The sequence below is a fragment of the Anoplolepis gracilipes genome, chromosome 9 (genome assembly GCF_047496725.1).
Source record: "Anoplolepis gracilipes chromosome 9, ASM4749672v1, whole genome shotgun sequence".
Taxonomy (NCBI): Eukaryota; Metazoa; Arthropoda; class Insecta; order Hymenoptera; family Formicidae; genus Anoplolepis; species Anoplolepis gracilipes.
The window spans coordinates 8,478,588-8,497,756 of record NC_132978.1 but is presented as its reverse complement, the minus strand read 5'-3'; the positions used below and the strand labels follow the sequence as shown (position 1 = coordinate 8,497,756).

The following is a 19,169-nucleotide window of genomic DNA, read 5'->3' as shown; positions in this document are numbered from 1 at the left end:
TATTTCATAAAAATATCGAATAAAAAGTAAAAAATACTTAAAATAAATAATAATGAATAAAATATCGACTATATATTTTCAAGAATAAATTGTAAGAAAAATAATAGATGTTTTTTTTCTAGTCTATAGATATACTGTATAATTCTGTATTAATATAAATTTATAAAAACAAAGTTTTAATAAATATAACAAATATAGAGTATAATGAAAAAATATAATGTAAATATTATTAGATATAAATATTATAAGATTAACATATATATATTATTGTTTTAATTTGGATCAAGTGTGCAGTAAATTAGTAATCATGTGCAAATGAAAAATAAATATTTTGATTTTATTCTTTGAGAATTTGGTAAACACATTACATATTCTATACATATATAACATAATGTAATATAAGAGAATGTACATTGCTACAAAATATAGTATACATAAATATGTATCATTTCACTCTTATTAACTTATATAGATTTTGGCTTGCACTTATATACTGATTTTGTCAATGATCCAATAGTTACTTGATAAAATATTATGTCCAATTCAATTTGTTACATTTGAAGGTTTATTGCTTCACAATGCAGGATATGCTAATGACCTAACACAATTTTGGCAATATTAGAACCATTCAGAATTTCGATCCAGTAGCCGTCAGGATCTTTAATAAAAGCGAGTCCCTTCATTTTGCCATCATTTGGTTTCTTTACAAATTCCACATTTAACTTTTCAAACCTCTCGCATGCTTTCTCAACATCAGGTACTGCTATACCAATGTGACCTGTATTTTAAAGAAAGAATGTTATTTCTGTGTAAGAATTATACAAGTTTTTTTTTTAAATAACGCAAATATATCCAAATTTTATTCAATTTAAATAATTGTAAATTGCTCTAAGGATAATTAATATTTTTGATCATTTCTTTTTCCCTCCTCCCTTACCAAATCCTCTAGGATCTGAGTTTCCATTGTGATATTTTGCATCTGGATCTGTTTCTGTTCCCCAATTACTAAAATACAATTATTTTCTGTATAAGAATGCAACTCTCACAATTTTTAAAAAAGTATATGAAGACCATCATGTATTAAACTTACTGAGTTAACTCTATAGTTGCTTTTCTATTGAATGTCCACTCAATATTTTCTCTTCTATCGGTTGGTATTTCTTTCTGATTCTCATATCCAAGAAAATACAAAGAAAACTTCATTTCTGGAAAATCAAGCTTTTGCAGCAATGTCATACCAAGTACTTCAGTATAAAAGGGTAAAGATTTTCTTGGATCCTTGATGCGATACATTGTTTGTTGCATAATATATCCATTTGTCACAGGATCTGGAGGCTTACAAAGCTCACGAGTTTCACTATTGGTTAATCCTGATGGTTCACCCATCTACAATTACAATTATTATTCTTTTGTTATCTAAAATAATAAATTAATACAATATTTTATTTGTGTAATACTTTTGACTATTATATTATTTAGTTAATATTGATAAACATACTTATAAAGCAAATGTAAAAATGTAAAAATTAAACTATATGTTAACTGTATATATTTTTCTTTTCTCTGATTAATCTTTATATTACATTAATATTACATTGATATTTTCTATTTTTAGTGCAATGTTTTAAGAACTTATCTGCTGTGTAAGATATACTTTTATTTGCATAGTCTACAGATAAACTATCATTAGCCACATTCAAGGACATACTTGTTCTCCGCAATAATACATGCACAGTGCCATATAGCATTTTGGAAAATAACAAAGATCAAATTTTACAAGAGACAATAATGAGTCATATACAATATGCCATCTTTAATATTTATATCTCTATACAAGTGTATTTTACACAGCATTCAGTTTAGATTATTCTAAAAGTTTAGCCTCTTTATAAAGTAATTCTCACGAACAAAATTCAACCGGACAACTTTGGCTACATTTTTTTATTTCTTTAATATACCTCACCTTTGTCGATTTTTTACGTGTGTTAATCAAAATTTTATCCCAGATTCCTACCTTTAATGTGAAATACCAAAGTATGTAAATACAACACAATATATACACTAAGAATGTTCACACGCGAGTGCTGTGGAATGAATGTGCGTAATGCGTGAGTGTGCGTACGAGAGACAGTGCCGGCTCTTGGTATCGTGAGACCCTGTACAATAGAAATAAAAAGAAACAAAAATAGAAGGAAAGAAGACACGTATATATTTAATTGTATATATTTAATTATGTATATTTAATTTATTAATTCTATATAAAACAAATAATAAGGATATATGAGAATAAGAAATATGTTTGTCATTAGAAATTTATTTGTAAAAATAAATTATATATCCACACAAACAATAATTTTTTTAATAAAAAAAATAATTTAATCAAAAAATAATAGAAAAAATATATATTGTGTATTTAAGCTTAAATGAATAATTAAAATAAAAAATATTTAAAAAGTTTAACACAATTTTTTATATTTATCTTTATAGATAGCTAATAATATATTACATTTTATACCTTTTTAATTTGTTGGTTTTTAAGTTGATTAAAAATATAAACACATACAATAAAATAAAATTTAAACAGATGAAAATTGTGTAATAAACACAAAACTTTCGATATTCGAAAAAATACACGTGTGTAAAATATGATATATATTTATTAAAATGAAAAGCAAAGGACTTATAGGCACACCGTCGTTTTTCCTACGGCGCTTTTTCCTTGAAGTACGCTAGCGCCGACGAGATTCATTTTAGAACGAGTGAAACTGCATACCTAAATCTATTTTTCGATGATAAAACGACTGGTTGGTTCATGTCCGTGCTAGATCCATATAAATTTTGATGGATTTGAAAAGTACATATACGAAAATATTATGAGTCTATTTTAACATATTACATTATATATTATTTTAGCTACGCATAATTTTTTTCATTTTAATACATGTTATGTATAACAATAAATATATAGTAGTGCATATTTGTTAGTTTGATGCGAGGAGAGAGAGAGAAAGAGACAGAGGCAGAGAAAAAGAGAGAGAGCATACTGTCCCTTCTTCTGGACGTATACGTCATTCGTTCGTAGTAAGAGAGAGGAGAACGCCGCGTACGCGTACGTGACACGTGACTCGTGACAGCTGTGCGCTGTGCGCCATTCATCCGAGTCCGGTGGGCGTACGGTGCACACGTGTTCTTACTCCGGCGCCGACGCTTGTATGTGCGTCTCGTGTTTGGTCACCTTTAGGTCGAGCGCGCCGCTATTATCGCGTTTCCCGCGACGATAATAATACTATGCAATAAAATTTAACATGTTAAAAAATGTCTAAATAAAAGATTCCGAAATAAATTACTAATAACATATTCAACCTCGGTGACACATATGACTTGCTGTGTACAAATTGTATAACGATTCTATTTTCTTGTTACATTTATTAATGAACAAACATGTAACGAAAATTATGTCAATGATGTTAATAATTATTTGTAAAAAATATAGAAATCTGAGATACAATTGTATAATGTTTTAATAATTTTATAAAAATATATTTTAATAATAACAAGCTAGCTTGACGCTGATTGGATCACATTACTTGTAACGCTGTGATGCGACTAAGAGACGTAGAGTGACCTTTAGGCCGGGTCTACAATAGCTGTAATAAGCTTTAAGTTGTAAGAAATGAACCAATCATATTCATTATTCTTTTCTAAAGTCAATTGTAATTGGTTAATTTCTTACGGCTTAAGGCTTACTACAGCTATTGTAGACCCGGCCTTATGTTACTGCTGACGGAAGTACGTCATGGCAGCCATTTTGAGAGTCCACTTTTTTGCTATTTCCGCTAACTAGCCTCGCTGACGCTATACACTTCTTCCTGTTTCTTGTTTGCTAACAATAAGTCGAGGAAAGGTGCAGTGTGCAGACTCAAGAAAAGTAAAATTTCTACATTTGTAGTGAATAAATAATTAAGTTATGCCAAAAGTAGTGTCGAGGAGCATTATATGCTCCGATACAAAAGATCAGGAGGAATATAGTGAGGAGAAACCATTGCATATTTATTATTGTTTATGCGGGCAGATGACACTAATTCTAGGTTAGTATTGTTGTATTTATTATTAATTTTACATTATATTTATTAATTTGAGAAAGTAATTCACAGCAAAAATTGTTGGTTTTAGTAAATATTAAATGTTTGAGTATTATTGCGAATATTTCGGAAAGTATACCATAAAAGAATTACAATGTTATATTGTTAAAAAAAGTATATAAAAACATGAATTAGTGTCAAATATTTATAAATTGTTTATAATGGTTTATAAATTAATTTTGATTTGTAGATTGCGCGATTGAAAAATTGCCATTAAGAAAAAGAGATGGAGCAAGGGTAATTGATGGCAGTAAACATGCTCATAAAATGACTTCAGAGCGAGACGAGATTGTATTTCTCAAGTGTCCAGAGGGAATAGAAAAACAGTATAGGCAAAAGTGTAAAAAGTATGAATTTTTCTTTTTATTGTCGCATTGCATGTCAGAAAATATATTCATTTCTCTCATTAGTTATTTCAATGTACATCTATTATATATATATATATATATATATATATATATATAGAAATATTAAAAACATTTTTCAAAATTTACAGAATAAATATTTAACTTGTATAATTTTTCTGTTTATAACAGATGTGGCTTATTATTATACTATAAGCATGATCCAGGAGCAAATATAGTATTTATAGTAAAAGATTCGGTGATAAAAAATTCTGGCGATGGTCCTATGACAGACATTTATAATCAAGTGGCCATTGAAAAACCTAAAAAAATAATGGTTACAAAGCATACCAAGAATATGGGAAAGTTCAGCTCTGTTACTGTGTCCACAATTGATGAGGAAGAAGATGAAATTGAAGCTGTAAGTCACAATTAAATTTGTGTTATGTATATTTACAAATTATAATAAGATAAAAACTAGAAAAGTATATTAAGTATGTATTATATGACAAAAGAACAACAAATATGAAAAGTTGGATATTAAAATTTCTAAATATTTTTAATTTTAATTATCTATTTGAACATGCAATATATATTTATCCATTTATGTAATGTTATCTTAGTTTATTGTGTATTTTTTGATTAATTTTATTTGCATTCTTTATTATTTAACAATGAAACAGTCTTTCATATTAAAATATTTATTTTCAGAGAGAAGTTGCTGATTCATATGCAAACAATGCACGCATTATAGAAAAACAGTTAGAACGAAAAGGTATGAATAAACGAAAAGCTATACCATCCACTGAAACGGATTCGAAGCGGGCAAGGCCTAGAGGGACATTACTGGATGTTTGATTTTTTTTGAGAATATTTCTATGCTAAAATTTGGATTAATCACTGGAACTGAGAGTGTATAATTGTGTATATAAATTTATTATATATTTATATTACATTTAATTAAAATAAATTAATTTATGTATATTCATGAATGAAAATATTATAATACTTTTCCTTTTTATAAGTTGAAAACGTGAAAAAAATGACAACTCTAATGAAATAATTTAAAAGAAATGTTTGATATCAACATTATTGTTTGGGTATTAGAAATTTATACAAGTATATTTTCCGAGGGATATATAATAGGTGTGAGAAACTGTATGAAAAAACATTTAACATTATATCGACATATTTATTAACATTACACAAAGGTAAACAATTAAAATATATAAATGACTAGATACAAATATTGCGTAAAAATGTACATTGCAAAATAGAGATAGAAATTTAATAAATAAATACATTGGTTATACATACAATTCATTGATAAATAACTGCAAGTGAAATGGATGCTACTTGCAGTTGGAATTAGTTCATAAAATGGCAACCTCAATTAGTAATAATTAAACAGCATCTACTGTGAATATTATATATATTTGTTATAAAATAATTCGGAGTGATATGGCGTATTTATACGCAGGAAGATGGAAGAGCTATCTAAACAAATTGTGTGACTGGCCACGTTCTTTTATCTATAGATTATGAGATGCCACATGTGCAATACTACGAGACATTAATGTATACATGTAGTAAAGAGAGAGATTCTGTTCATTTAAGTACACATCCGTTCATAATCAATGTATCATCATACTTATTTACTTATATTTTACTTGTGCAATACACAGTAATTTGGGAAAAGTGCAACCTTTAATTACAAGTCTTTGTTCTTGGATAAATTTTTCTTCAAAAATTTCTTTTCAAATATCATAGAATTTTTCATACATCCAACAATCAGTTTTATAATCTTACTGTATCTTTATACTTGAATGATAAAAATCGTGAGAAACATTTAAAACTATTCAAAATTTTTAAACTGAAAATTCTAGCAACATAAAATTCTTAGAAAATTCTTAAGGATTTGCAAATCTTTAATTAAGAAGGCTCAGTTAATATAGTTTAATTTTTTTCAGTTAACATAGTGTTGTTTTGATTTTACCTAATACTTTTTAAATTAAAAAAAAAAAAAGATCGGAAAATATGTGTATGATTATAATTGCTTATATATATACAAAATTCCAAGAGTATAATATTTAACTGTTTGATAATATAAAAAATATTTAACACAAAACTGTATAAAGTTGTAGTTTTAGTTAAACCTTATAAAGTTGTACGTAGTTCTAAAAAAAAAAATACAAGATTAGAAAATTTATAAAAATATTAGTTTCTAAAATTAATCTAAAAAAATTTTTTGAGAATTTCCGATATGAATAATGAATTTGTTTTTTTAAGTAAAAAAAAAGCAGATTTTATGAAGAACAAAGACTTCATATTAATACACTTTTCTTAAGGATAATCTGTATATTTGATTTCTCATTAATGAGAATCTTCGATCCGTATTTTGCTATTAGAAGAACAGGAAATATTAAAAATTGTTTTACTCAAAGTTGAAAATTGTTCTATCATTTGAATGATCGTCATAAGATATAATTATAGCACATTTTCTATTTAACTAATAAATGCAATTCGAGCGTATTCCTTTAACGATAATCCCAAAAGCTCCCTTAAAAATTAAAATTACATTTCTCTATCTTACATTTAATGCGATTCCTCGATTGGAATTATCACGTTTGCAATTACCAGCGACAGTTATCTCTATCAATCTGGATTTTGAGATACGTATGTTTAACGCATTGTCGACACATATATTAATTTATTAGGTATGTAGTAAATGAAGTTATAAAGAAAGCACATTAATATACAACAAGTTATGAAACATTTATGATTATCAAGATTAAATTAAATGTAACAATAATTTCAAGTACATCTTCACATAAAGAGAATAAGTCAGTTTTGTAAGTAGAATACATAAACAATTAATTATGTAGCGATGCAAAATAATTTAAAAAGTTTTTGATATCTCAGGTATTTTTACAATCCGACTAAAGAGAATATCAACAAAACTTTTCTTAAAATGCCAATAAATGCATAATGTGCATATAGAAATAAATGTCGACAATGCGTATTTTATCAGCATGATTATTCAGAATTATTAATAACATTAAGTATTAATTTGCGACGATTTAATGTCTACTTTTTTAAGTATTGTAGGTTCATCCTTAAGAAACGTACCGGATCTCGAACCTACTGTGGGTTGCTTCTGTGCTTCCCCATTATGGCACCTTTTAACTTTGTCATCGAACTTGCTACTGGCAATTCTCTTACCAATGATTGTTGACTTGTTCATTCTATTAGCAGCACTAGACTTTGGAGAGGATTTCTTGCTCGGACTATTGGAACTCTGCGAGTTTTGCGTCTCTTTCCTTTCTCTTCTTGTATTGGGAGGAGTATTTGTCTGCGTGATTTGTCGCGTCCTAAGGGGAGGTACTGCATTCATCGGTTTGGCGGGAACATCCGGTGTTTTCGCGGCATCCAATAAGTTTCTGCGTAAATTGGGTGAACCATAATACGTGCTGTTGATGGCAGCGGCTCTGCTGCGACTGGCAGCAGTGGAACTTTCCAATGACCTTGGAGGTCTTCTGATAGCTGTCAGTGGACTTCTCTGTTGTATTGGTGGCGAACTTTTTTTCGTCCTATCATTAGAATTAACAAATTCGATCGTTTCATGATCCAAAGAATCGAATACAAATAAAATGAAGCCATTTCAATTAATAAATTAATAAAGTCATAACAAATCAATTTTTTTTAAACCATTTTTTAACCATAACAAAATTTAGTTTTTCAAGTAAATAATTGATAAATTAATGCGTTTATTACAAAGTTGTTTTATCAAAAAAAATTTTCTCACCTGTCATAAGTTTGTGTTTTGCTTGTAGCTTTTGCCAAAATAGGTGACAATTTATTGGACGCATTGGACTTTGGAGTTGCCGTTATCTCTGTCATGAGACTGTCAGTGGACATGGACGTATCCATCTTGTTGATTTTCTTTTTGTCAACAACCGGCTTACTCTTAGTCTCCAAAGAATCGATCGATAATCCTATTTCAGTGGTTTTTTGTTTAAAGGAAGGCGATTCGGGTCTTGTGATACCACAACTCTTGCTGATCAAGTCTCTCTTGCTACCGCCACTTCGACCGGAAGCGTTTGCTTCTGTTAAGCTGTCTGACGAGAGAGCTTTCACATCTTTCTTGACCGGCAATTTCATTTTGGACAGTGGCTTTTTATCTATCGCACGTTTCATCGCCGGACTAGAAGTGCGCGATGAATCAGACGAAGAAATCATAATTTTGCGTCGTTGTTGCATGATCTTATCGTGATGTATCGTGGGCACATTTTCCTTTGGAACAGATTTGTTTCTCGGCTCCAAATATCTAGACTTTACCTATATGATTATTTAAGTATATAATTTTAATGATAATTTGAAATAAATTTAAAATTGAATTCTAGAAAATGTTGAGTAAGTAATTTTAAAATTATAAGTAAATTTTGAAAATTTTAGACATACCTCTACCTTATTAGGCCACGATTTTGGTCTGACAGTTTCAGAAGAAACTTGCTTATCTTCTTGCATTTTACGTTCAAGCGGATCCGTTTTTGGCTTACCGAAAACTTTTTTCGTTTGCTTGGGTGGTATTTGCTTTGAACTTTTGTCATTATGTTCAGAAATTGCCATTTTTACGCGTTTCAGATCTAAGCTGCGATTTATCGTCGAGCGATTAGGCGGTACCTGAGGTTCCTTTGATGTATAAAAAATAAAATTTTATTAGAAAAAAATGCTGTAGATATAGAGATAATAGTATTAGACTCTAATTCAATTAATGTTAGATCATAGTTCATAAATTTTTGAAAATGTTTTATATTTAACTCTTTTGTTATTATATTATTTATTATATGTTTTTTATTATTATTTATTACTTTTAAAATGATTATTATAGACATATATTTTTTGGATGTTTTTGTAGAGACATTAATACTTGCCTTTAAAAAGTTTGAGTGTCTGGATAAACGTTTCGTGGTCTCGTGAGGCAAGATTACAAGACAAGCTAACTCCTGTATTCTTCTGCGAAGTTCCAAATCCATTTTCAGCCATGTAGTAGTTCTTGCGGCACGTGCTGCATCGCGCACCAAACACTTTTCCACGCGAGCTTGAAGCTTGTGCAGGAATTCGATGAACAGCGGTCCCCATTTAATCCTACCTTGAGGATCGTCCGTCTGCGATGCAAGTAGCATTTTATTCAGTTTCGAATAACTTTTACATGCTTGCTCGGGCGGCAACTGTTCGATGGCTGCTAGAAAATTATCCTCCAAACGACTAATGTTCCATGTCATTTCGCGACCAAGCGATTGGAAATTTTCATTTCCCAGGACGCCTGCGAAATTCTCCGATAGGAATTTGATCGACGTCTCCAGTAGATTCGAGACCATTCGAAATACTGGTTCTGCCCATCGTACGTTTGGCAGAGTCGCCAACAGTTTGTCGCAGTCCATCATAGTTTGGAGTACATTGTCAGTAGACTGCAATATAAATTATATTATATATTCATCTGCGAAAAAGCACTACATTACATTTCGTAATTTTTATTTTCGAAGAATTGAAATGCACATACACACACACATAAGTTGAAAATTTGCTCATTAAGAATTGCAGCTTTGAAAAAATATTGACAACTTTTTGTTGAACGAACTATTTGATGCGAATCACATTTATTTATAATTTCATCAATACAATTACGTTTTTTTAATAATTTTTTATAATGTACATACCATGTGCACTATATGCTGATGATAACATTTTTCCATTAGTTCTCTCGGGAGAGTCGCAAAGGCCTTGCATGGCCATATTCGTACAAAGTGCTTTGTAATCCATCTAAGTGATTTTCGATATACTTCATCCAGACCATAAGCTGCAGCTAATGGCATACATTCTAATACTCCAACAGCACATATTTGACAAGGCTGAAAAATAATATAACATCCAGCTTCATTCTGCAGAGATTAAGATCTAAAGATTAAGAATTCACATATTTAATAGCAGTTATTTTAAACGATATAATACAAATTTCTGATTATAATTAGCTGCACATTTCAGAAACATCTTATATATCTCACATACTACAAATATGTTTTTTAGCAAAAGAAATGATATAAAAATATTTTTACCTTGTGAAACAAGTGACAATATTTAAGTTTAAGCGTGTATCCTATAACTTCTTTGAGACCTTCTAAACACAACATATCAGCTAACGTTGCCAATTCAACAATACTTATAGAATCTGGTATATTACTTTCTCCACTGTAGATATGGCACAATGCAAAATGAACTGCATTATAAGAATAACTAGAAAAAAAACATCAAAAGATAAAGTTGTTCGTACAAAAATGCAGTATATGTAATTATGATTATATAAAATGAAAGATACATGTCAATGTGCATATTGCATCTATTTAAATTATTAAACAAAGTATACGAACAATAAAAAATTCTGTCACGGATATATATCTTCTTAAAGTATATTATATATTTTAAGTTTTGACACATACCCTTGTAGAGAAATAACATTGCCTGCACTCTCAATCCATCCGCCGCTCAAAATCGCAGCAAAGTATTGGCAACGAGAACTTAATATACATTTATGCGCTCTTATATGTCGACCGGCTACATCTATCGTAATGTCAGGATTAATCTCCTCCAAAAACATTCTTAGCAAGTCCTCACCCAGCCTATTGTATGGTTTTGCACCAGCTATGCTCGACGTTTCGGTTTCCTCCGTGCTGCCTTCTACAATTAAAAGTTTTTCGAAAGAATTAATATAGATATTTTTATATATAGTATTTGAGTATTTAATCAATTTCAAGCATAGAGCCAAATCTTTCCAAATTCTTTCCAAAATTAACAATTTCGTATATATAATTTTGTATGATAAGATAAAAAACATATTTTCACACAATTTTCGCGATACTGATGCTTATATAAATTTAATAATGTTTCAGCATAACGTACCCGCTCCGGAACGTCCCATGCTGCTTTGCATGCTGCTGAGATCGGATTCAGAAATAATTCCTTCCCCTTCGCAGTCACCCGCAGTCAAATCTTCCAACGGTGACTTCTGTTTGGCTGGAAGCGACGTACTCATGACAGAAGCGAGCTTTTTAGAGACCGGCCTGAAAGGACCGCTGTTCCTCGTTATCGCCAGCTTGCTCTCTATCCACGATGTTTCCGGAATACTGCTACTCATTCGATACTGCGTGTCTCTGTCGTCCTTCATATGCATCGAGACATCTGATGCATCATGATTAGCGATCGGTGTTTTATCCAAATCCGACAAACGTACGAAACTGGAGGAACTCGCCTTATCGGAATCTAAATGTAAATTCTTCAAATTACGTCCACCTGCCTTCCCATCCTTTCTCGATGTACGAAAATCATACATTTGTCGTTTCACATTATCGTAGTCTGGCTCCTTCAATTCGCACTCAATCTTCTTGATGGTTTCGCTCAAAGACTTGCGAGTCTCTGATATCTTACTACTATTTCCCGCGGTTATTATTTGTGGCCTATCATTGACACCTGAAACTTCGCCGTTCAACAAGTCGGTTAATTCATAGTCATGGTTATCGCTGTCCGGCGACGGCCCACTACTACCGCTGCTGATGTCGAATGTTTCACTTTTACGGGTTTGTCCTTCCGTACTCTCTGTACATGTTTTTTCCCAAGCGGAGGTTTCCGAGAACTCGTCCTCGTACCCTTTTATCTCGTTGGCTTCCACGTTTTCTGTCTGACCGGAAATTATATCTTTGTACTCGCAACACTGGTTCACGCTACTTCGCAGTTGCTCCTTGTTTTCAATCTCCACATGGGAGTTGGGTGGAGTGTCCTTTACATCGAACTCAAACACGTCCTCGGATGATGTATCCATGTTGTTGGAATTACTCTCACGATCCTTCAGAGTCTTGGAATCTTTATGACTACGAAATTCCGCTTTAGCCGCGTCGCTCAACGAGTGGCTGGACGAGCTCGTCTTTGCCTGGGATCGTTTCAAGATGTTACGACCGTCCATCGATACGCTGTGCGCGCGTTTATGTTCCTTTCTGAACATAAGTTCCTTTGCTACGCAACCATTACCGTTACCATTGCCGTTGGCTGACTGTGTCTTGTCTGTGTTCCAGGAATGCCGCTTGAACGCCGGTCGCGAGGTAGATAGTGTCCGCCTTCTCACCACGGGAGAATCAGACTCTATAAACATGAAGACGCTGGGTTTGGTTTTCTCTCTCTTTTGTTCCTGTGGCAACTGATTATCTCCCGCGGCGCTACTGTTATCTTTGGAACTACTATCATCCGTCTTGATATCCATCGATTTATTAGGTATAGTCGAGAAGCTTCGTCTATGTTTCTTAATTACGTTTCCTTCGCTCGCGTCGTTCGTATCATTCAGATCGATAAACATTGAGAAAATGTTCTTTTTCTCACCTTCCTTTAGGGTATCGTTTTTAACACTTCCATCTCGCTTCTCAGAGGGCTTGACTTTAACATCATTATTCTTATCAGAGATATCTACATAAAATTCGCAATAAGGTTTATCATCACGTTCCTTTCTTTCGAGCGAGTGATCGCGTTTAGTTGGTTCGATATCATTCATGTCCTTTAAATTAACGAAGAATCCTAAACTACCTGGTTTCTCATGATTGATTGATGGTTTTTGCACCTGTGCAGGTTTCTTGACACATTCAGAAGTAGAAAAGCTTTGCGACATGTTTCGCGAGTTGTTTCGAGATCCGGATTCCTGCTTACTGCAATCGCTCATATCGACTACCCAGGCGGTCATGGAGGAAGACATTCTGGAGGGTCGCGTCTTGACTTCAGGCTTGTTCATGATCACCGAGCCACCTGACACAATCGGTATGGAATCTATTTTTCGCCGTACCGTGGGACTGTCCGCAGGTTTGAAGGAGTAGTCCGAACTGCTAACGCCCCCAGAAATAATCGGAGTAGCTTCATCAGTTCGTTTAGTTCTTTTTATAGGCTCTAACCGATTATTTTTTTCCAGAATAGAGTTCAAGGTAACCGGCAAACTGCTGCTGCAATGATTGGATGCGTCGTCCGAGTCCGTGCTGCAATCTAAGATAGATTTGTCACTGGCACTCTTAGTTACGGGATAAATGGTACAAGATTTATTAAGATTAGATTGTAAGTAACTTTTTTGCGGCGTTTGCCTTTGATCATATTCACTTTTATTCAACAGAGGGTACGTAACTGGGTGCTGAGTGTTAACAGATATTTGAACATCGGGTGTAAAAGTGATCGACGGTTCATCAGTGACCGTAACAGAAACTACGGAATCGGAAGGTGCGTGGCAAATGGAGTCTCCGTCCACACGATGTCCCGAATATTGCGGAATAGCGCTTTGAAAGATGAGATTACCTTGTCGACGTTCGTACTCTTGTCTTAAAGCAGACAATTTTTCATCGTTAGAGTCAAGCTCGAATGTGTTTCTTCTGATGAGCGATGGCCGCCTATCCTCGTTCGCGTCTCTAACACTTTCGTTTTCCGTCGCCTCAACGTTGCTTTCCGTTTTTTCATTCCGATCGTTATTCAATCTCGTGTTGTTGTCAGGACACGGGGAGGGATGCGCACTCTCTCCACTGTCCGCCTCTTTGATCTCTACCGCCAGTGATTCCTTTTCCGTTGGCTTACTTCCGTCTGCTTTCTCCTCCGATGCGGAATCTACTCGCTTTACTTTACGTGATTCTGGAAGCGGTTGCAGATACTCCGTGAGTTTTAATTCTCGCTCAAACTCCGCCACTCGTTCGTGACCAGTTTGTAAAGTCAATGTCTTAAGTGGTGTAAACTTATACGACTGTTCTTCTACAGAACTATTTGGTTTTTCTAAACTCTTGTAATCCGTATAACTTGAGGAAAATGCGAAATACGGTGCGTTATTATTGGCATATTGATTCTTTGTTACATTCATAGACACGATGTCTACTTCGTCGTTCAGAGTAGAAGCATCGATAAAGTAATAACCGCTCGTGGACGAACTGTTACGACCAGTTGCGCTATCAGTAGGGCGAGAATGATCAGATTCGGTTTCGACCGTCGTACTTTCCGATTCTTCCGCATCTGATTGTATTTTCCGCCCCAATTTACATTTCGCGAAGCATTTTTCTTCGTGTTCGCCACTCGCCGAGGGGACGGGTTCGATAAATTCAAACGATTCGTTTTCATCGCTGCCGCAGTCCGATTCGTAGAATGGCTCGTTCAACATCTGACTTTCATATTGAAAGATCTCTTCGGCATTCAGTTTCGTCTCCCGTGCGTTGTCCGAGGTATTATCCGCGGGCGGATGTTCTGTTTCCAGGGAGGAGCACGTTGTGCTATGATTATTCGATTCGGAATGCGTTGCACTCTTCCCACAAAAATCTTCATTATTGAATGATTCACGATGCTCGTCGTATAACAATAATGTCTTACGACCGCTCTTGTCGCGTACTCGCTTGGCACGTATCCGATCCGAATCGTCGTCATTAGTGGAGGTATATTCTGTGGCTGCTGGCGTAACTTCCAAGTCCGTGCTGGAGTTCTCGGAATAAGTCGTATTCTCGTGCGGACTTATCGAACCTGTCTCCAGACCGGAATCAGCCATTTCTGATGTAGTAGGACTCGCATCCGTTACAACATAGTCCTTCACCTTCTGTAGATGTTGTTGCGCGTCACAGTCTGACGTCAAACATTTCTCACATATTCTGTGGATAATATGAATCAATGAAATATGACAGAAAAAAATTATAATGCTTATAATGATAAAAATAACCACAAAATAATATTCTATTCTAATTTTTGTGAATTTTATTATCTTAATTTTTGTCTTCCTAAAAATTTTGAAACTTTTAAAAAGAGATTTCAATTTATTAAAAATCAGAAAGAAATTAAGAATCTAGATAATAAAACACATCAAAAAGTCTTATTAATAAATCATACCTGTCATCAATGTGAGATATAATACTACTATCAGATTCATTCAAAGAGTGACACTTGTAATTTGTATTCAGAATTATTTCCACTAACAATTGCTCTTCTCGAGTAAAGTCCAAATTACTATATAGAAGCCTGTAATTTATACATAAATATGTTAATAACAAGTAATATGCTCTAATAAAAAATATATCATAATGTGCTTGTTTTAATATAATCACAAAGAAATTTAATTGATAAGTATTGCTACATGTTGACATAGATATAGTTTAACATACTTAAAATAACAATGGTAAAAATTTTGTGTGCAACAAAATATATCTATGTATAACGTACAAAATCTCAATGTAATAAGATTTGTTAAAAATTGTTCTTTATTTCAATAGAAAGTAATAAAATGTCTTTTGATTATTTAATCATACTTTTCTTCTAATAACGATGCAAATATATTTCAAAAATCTTACGCAATATTAATAATAATATTTAGAAAAATGTGATCTTGATTTTTTACATATTATTATAAATATTCAAAAATTTAGAAGTATACTTCATCCAATATATATCTCATCCAACTGTTAACCAATATATATTTAATTCTTGTGTATTTAAAAAAATTAACAAATGTACAACTTTGTACAAAATCGGATAAATTTATACAAATTTATGTAAAAAGAAAGCATGCAAAGAACTGTATTTTAATTAGACTACTTTCAAAAAGAACATCAACCTGAATTAAACAAAATGCATGCAGACAGATACACATAAAAATATTAATTTTCAATAATACTGTTTCTATACAAGTAATTAATGGTATAGTAATACCTTACAAAACCTTCAATCTGATGAAAAAGTCCAGCTTTATCAAGAATGCAATGGATTGTTTTATTAGTGTAAATGAAATAAGGCTTGAGAACCTCATACAAGTGCGGAGATCTTGCTCTAACGATACACTGGTTTACACGTATTACTTTATAACCATGTATTATATTAAGATCACAATACAAGGAATCCGTAAATATTCTATAATAAAAGATTCTTCTTCAGTCTAATACACATATACATACATGCGTGTATATGTGTATAATATATATATAGTGTATATAAATGCTCTCTTTGTTCATTCTCTTAATATATAGTTAAATTTACTTTTGTACATATAAAAAAACAGCTGAGGAAAGATTACACATCCACACAATTACAAAAAATATAAAAGATAAAATAGTGCAACAATCAATTGATTCATTGAGGTATCTGTAGAATTATTTCAAACACGTCATGAGAGGTACTTCCACTACATATGATATACATATGTTTATCTGTACATAATTTCACACAATACTTATAATGAATTACATGATATTTTCACTCAATTTCAAATACACAATATATTGCATTATGCTTTACAAAATACATTAATGTGTTAAGATTTGTCGAGATAAAAAGTACAAACATATGTTACTTTCTCACCTCAGAATACTGTCTTGTAATTGATTGATATTTTTGACAATAGTGCGATGCTGTTCCGCACTTTTCCGTTTTTTAAATTCATCACTCAAAGGAGACTGAAGTGTTACAGACGAGTCAAAACTATTGTGGCTTAGCCATTGATGTGTTTTGTCTAAATTTCCATTTCGCTTGTTGTCGCTCCTGCCTCCAGCCATGAGGCATATTTACTGTTTCATACTTGCCTACCTTGAAAAATTACACAATATTATATATAAAAAGTATGAGAATATACATTAGAATAATGTCATTATTCAATTAATTTAAAATAAAACTTTTTTATTTAAAGTTTAATTATTAAACTCTTTTAATATTTTCACCAAAAGTTAATAAGCTCTAATATATATTTTTTATCAAATTTGTTAATAAAAAATTCAGTCTAAATTTCTAAAAATTGAATTCTATTATCAATATTTAAATTATTATATTCAACTAGCTACTTGTACTAAACATACAAATGATTTTATTATTGTTAATAAAAGAAATATAACTAAGATTTTACATTTCTGTATACACTGTCCTTACTTTAATATTGTTATATGTAGAATGTATATGACATTAGAATTAATTTATATATAAAAAAATCATACATGCTTTCACTAGATAAAAAATTAAGATAAGATTTTGATGTTCTAAAAAAAACTGTTTCCTACAAAAAAAAACATAAAATACTGTAAAATAAAAGTAGGATAACTAATAATATGGAAGAAATTTGACTTTTTATATAATTAAATTCTGTATATGTAAATGAATGTAAATTATTCTACAATATTAAGACTCTGATTTGGTTTAAAATTATTCCCCGATTTTGCTGATCGTGAAATATATTATAAAAAGCCGGATTTTAGCGCTAACCCCTTTCGTCCTAGAAACGACGAATTTGAATAAATTATCCAAGAACGTGCGATGCCTGTCAAATTTCTTATAACATCGCGATGATATACCAATAATCAGCACCGCAAACGTACTAAAGTCACACTCGAAATCAATTACGACTAGACACGCCAAATTGTTGTGGCCTGGAGCACGCGTTTTCTCCGCAAGAATAATTTATTGATCGCACATACACGTTACGTATGTACCTTGCATATTTCGATCCACAGACATGTCGATTCGCATCGTTCGTCATCATTGTACTAGACCGTCTGTTCGAAACGGTTCGCGCATCATTGCGGCGAACTGTCACAAGTCCTTTCTACGTTTATATTACTATACGGTCTACGGCCAAAGATTTGCGGCGAGGCGAATTGACCTGTCAGCCTGTTACAAACCCAAGAACTAAGAACAAGAATGCTCGCGAACCTGATTCCGCAAACATGCACGGCAATCAGCGACAGCTGTCGATCACTCGGGTCAACTTATTGTTAATCATCACATTACCGATGGATAAAAAAGGTAACTCAAGAGAGAAGGCCCATTCATGGGATACGTATCCCATGTTCACATGGGGCTATCGTATTCATAGTCGGCGCATTCTTATATATTTAAAATTGTCTCAAATGTAATCTTTCTTTTGGGTAATTTTATGATTTCTTCTAGCCAATGAAATGATCATACAGCACTCGTTTTATTAATATATATTGTACAGAACTATAAAAAAATGATCCTAAAAATCTAAACATTTATCATTACCTTTTATTAATTGATCCGGATCAAATATCTAACAGAATTAATTAATATATCATATATATGTATATTTGAAATTTTAAAAAAATGTTAAGGTGATTAATTTTTAAGTAAATAAGTAAATGTTATATTGAAAAATATATTTAAAAAATTATACCTAAAATCTCTAACTTTTAGAATACGATTTTACATTAATAACTATAATAAAATGTAATCAGATTCCATCTTAAATAAGGAGGATATGCAAATAGAATAAAGAGATAATGGCTAATGAGATATTTTGAGCTTGCATTTATCTAATGTTAAATGTACTTTTAATGTATTTTTATATACATGTGTTGTACATATATAGAGACACATTTAGCGATAAATGTGAGCTTAGAATACTTGGCCAATGATTTTAAGTAAAGAAATTTGTAACACCAAAAAATTGAAAACTTACGTCCTTGTGCTCACAATTTTTCTTGATGAATAATCTTATATATGCATATAACGTAATTTTTAACATAAAACTATTAAAATGGTTTAAATTGTAACTTTAGTAGGTATATTTATTTATTTTTCTCTTTTGAAAAAACTGAATAAATATTTGCAAACAATGATTTGCGTTAAAATAAGACGAATAAAA

General features: G+C 31.9%; 3 protein-coding genes across 11 annotated transcripts; 1 reads left to right on the top strand and 2 right to left on the bottom strand.

The window, feature by feature from the left end:
* Positions 1-316: 316 nt before the first annotated feature.
* On the bottom strand, positions 317-2,662 carry LOC140669333 (lactoylglutathione lyase-like). Of its 2 annotated transcripts, none has more exons than XM_072899074.1 (5): positions 2,516-2,662; positions 1,964-2,156; positions 1,091-1,386; positions 938-1,005; positions 317-778 (listed from the first exon to the last, which is right to left on the bottom strand). In XM_072899074.1, the coding sequence occupies exons 3-5, from the start codon at positions 1,384-1,386 to the stop codon at positions 591-593; spliced, it is 552 nt and encodes a 183-aa protein (XP_072755175.1). In that variant the 5' UTR covers positions 1,964-2,156; positions 2,516-2,662; the 3' UTR covers positions 317-590. The 2 variants fall into 2 exon arrangements, with proteins under 2 accessions (XP_072755175.1, XP_072755174.1); XM_072899073.1 differs by having other exon boundaries at positions 2,015-2,156.
* A 1,191-nt stretch (positions 2,663-3,853) lies between these two features.
* Positions 3,854-5,418, top strand: LOC140669300 (STING ER exit protein). The gene is made up of 4 exons (XM_072899010.1): positions 3,854-4,088; positions 4,333-4,489; positions 4,679-4,907; positions 5,198-5,418. The coding sequence occupies exons 1-4, from the start codon at positions 3,968-3,970 to the stop codon at positions 5,342-5,344; spliced, it is 654 nt and encodes a 217-aa protein (XP_072755111.1). The 5' UTR covers positions 3,854-3,967; the 3' UTR covers positions 5,345-5,418.
* Positions 5,419-5,653: 235 nt separating this feature from the next.
* On the bottom strand, positions 5,654-18,207 carry LOC140669299 (uncharacterized). 8 transcript variants are annotated; one of them, XM_072899009.1, is made up of 13 exons: positions 17,998-18,207; positions 16,880-17,104; positions 16,235-16,432; positions 15,419-15,547; positions 13,862-15,183; positions 11,444-13,558; positions 10,984-11,221; positions 10,603-10,780; positions 10,207-10,398; positions 9,421-9,957; positions 8,948-9,178; positions 8,292-8,824; positions 5,654-8,076 (listed from the first exon to the last, which is right to left on the bottom strand). In XM_072899009.1, exons 2-13 carry the CDS (start codon positions 17,071-17,073, stop codon positions 7,545-7,547), a joined length of 6,399 nt encoding a protein of 2,132 aa, XP_072755110.1. In that variant the 5' UTR covers positions 17,074-17,104; positions 17,998-18,207; the 3' UTR covers positions 5,654-7,544. The 8 variants fall into 8 exon arrangements, with proteins under 8 accessions (XP_072755110.1, XP_072755103.1, XP_072755105.1 ...); XM_072899002.1 differs by having other exon boundaries at positions 11,444-15,183; positions 17,884-18,207; XM_072899004.1 differs by having other exon boundaries at positions 11,444-15,183; positions 16,880-17,100; positions 17,884-18,207.
* Between the last annotated feature and the right edge of the window lie 962 nt (positions 18,208-19,169).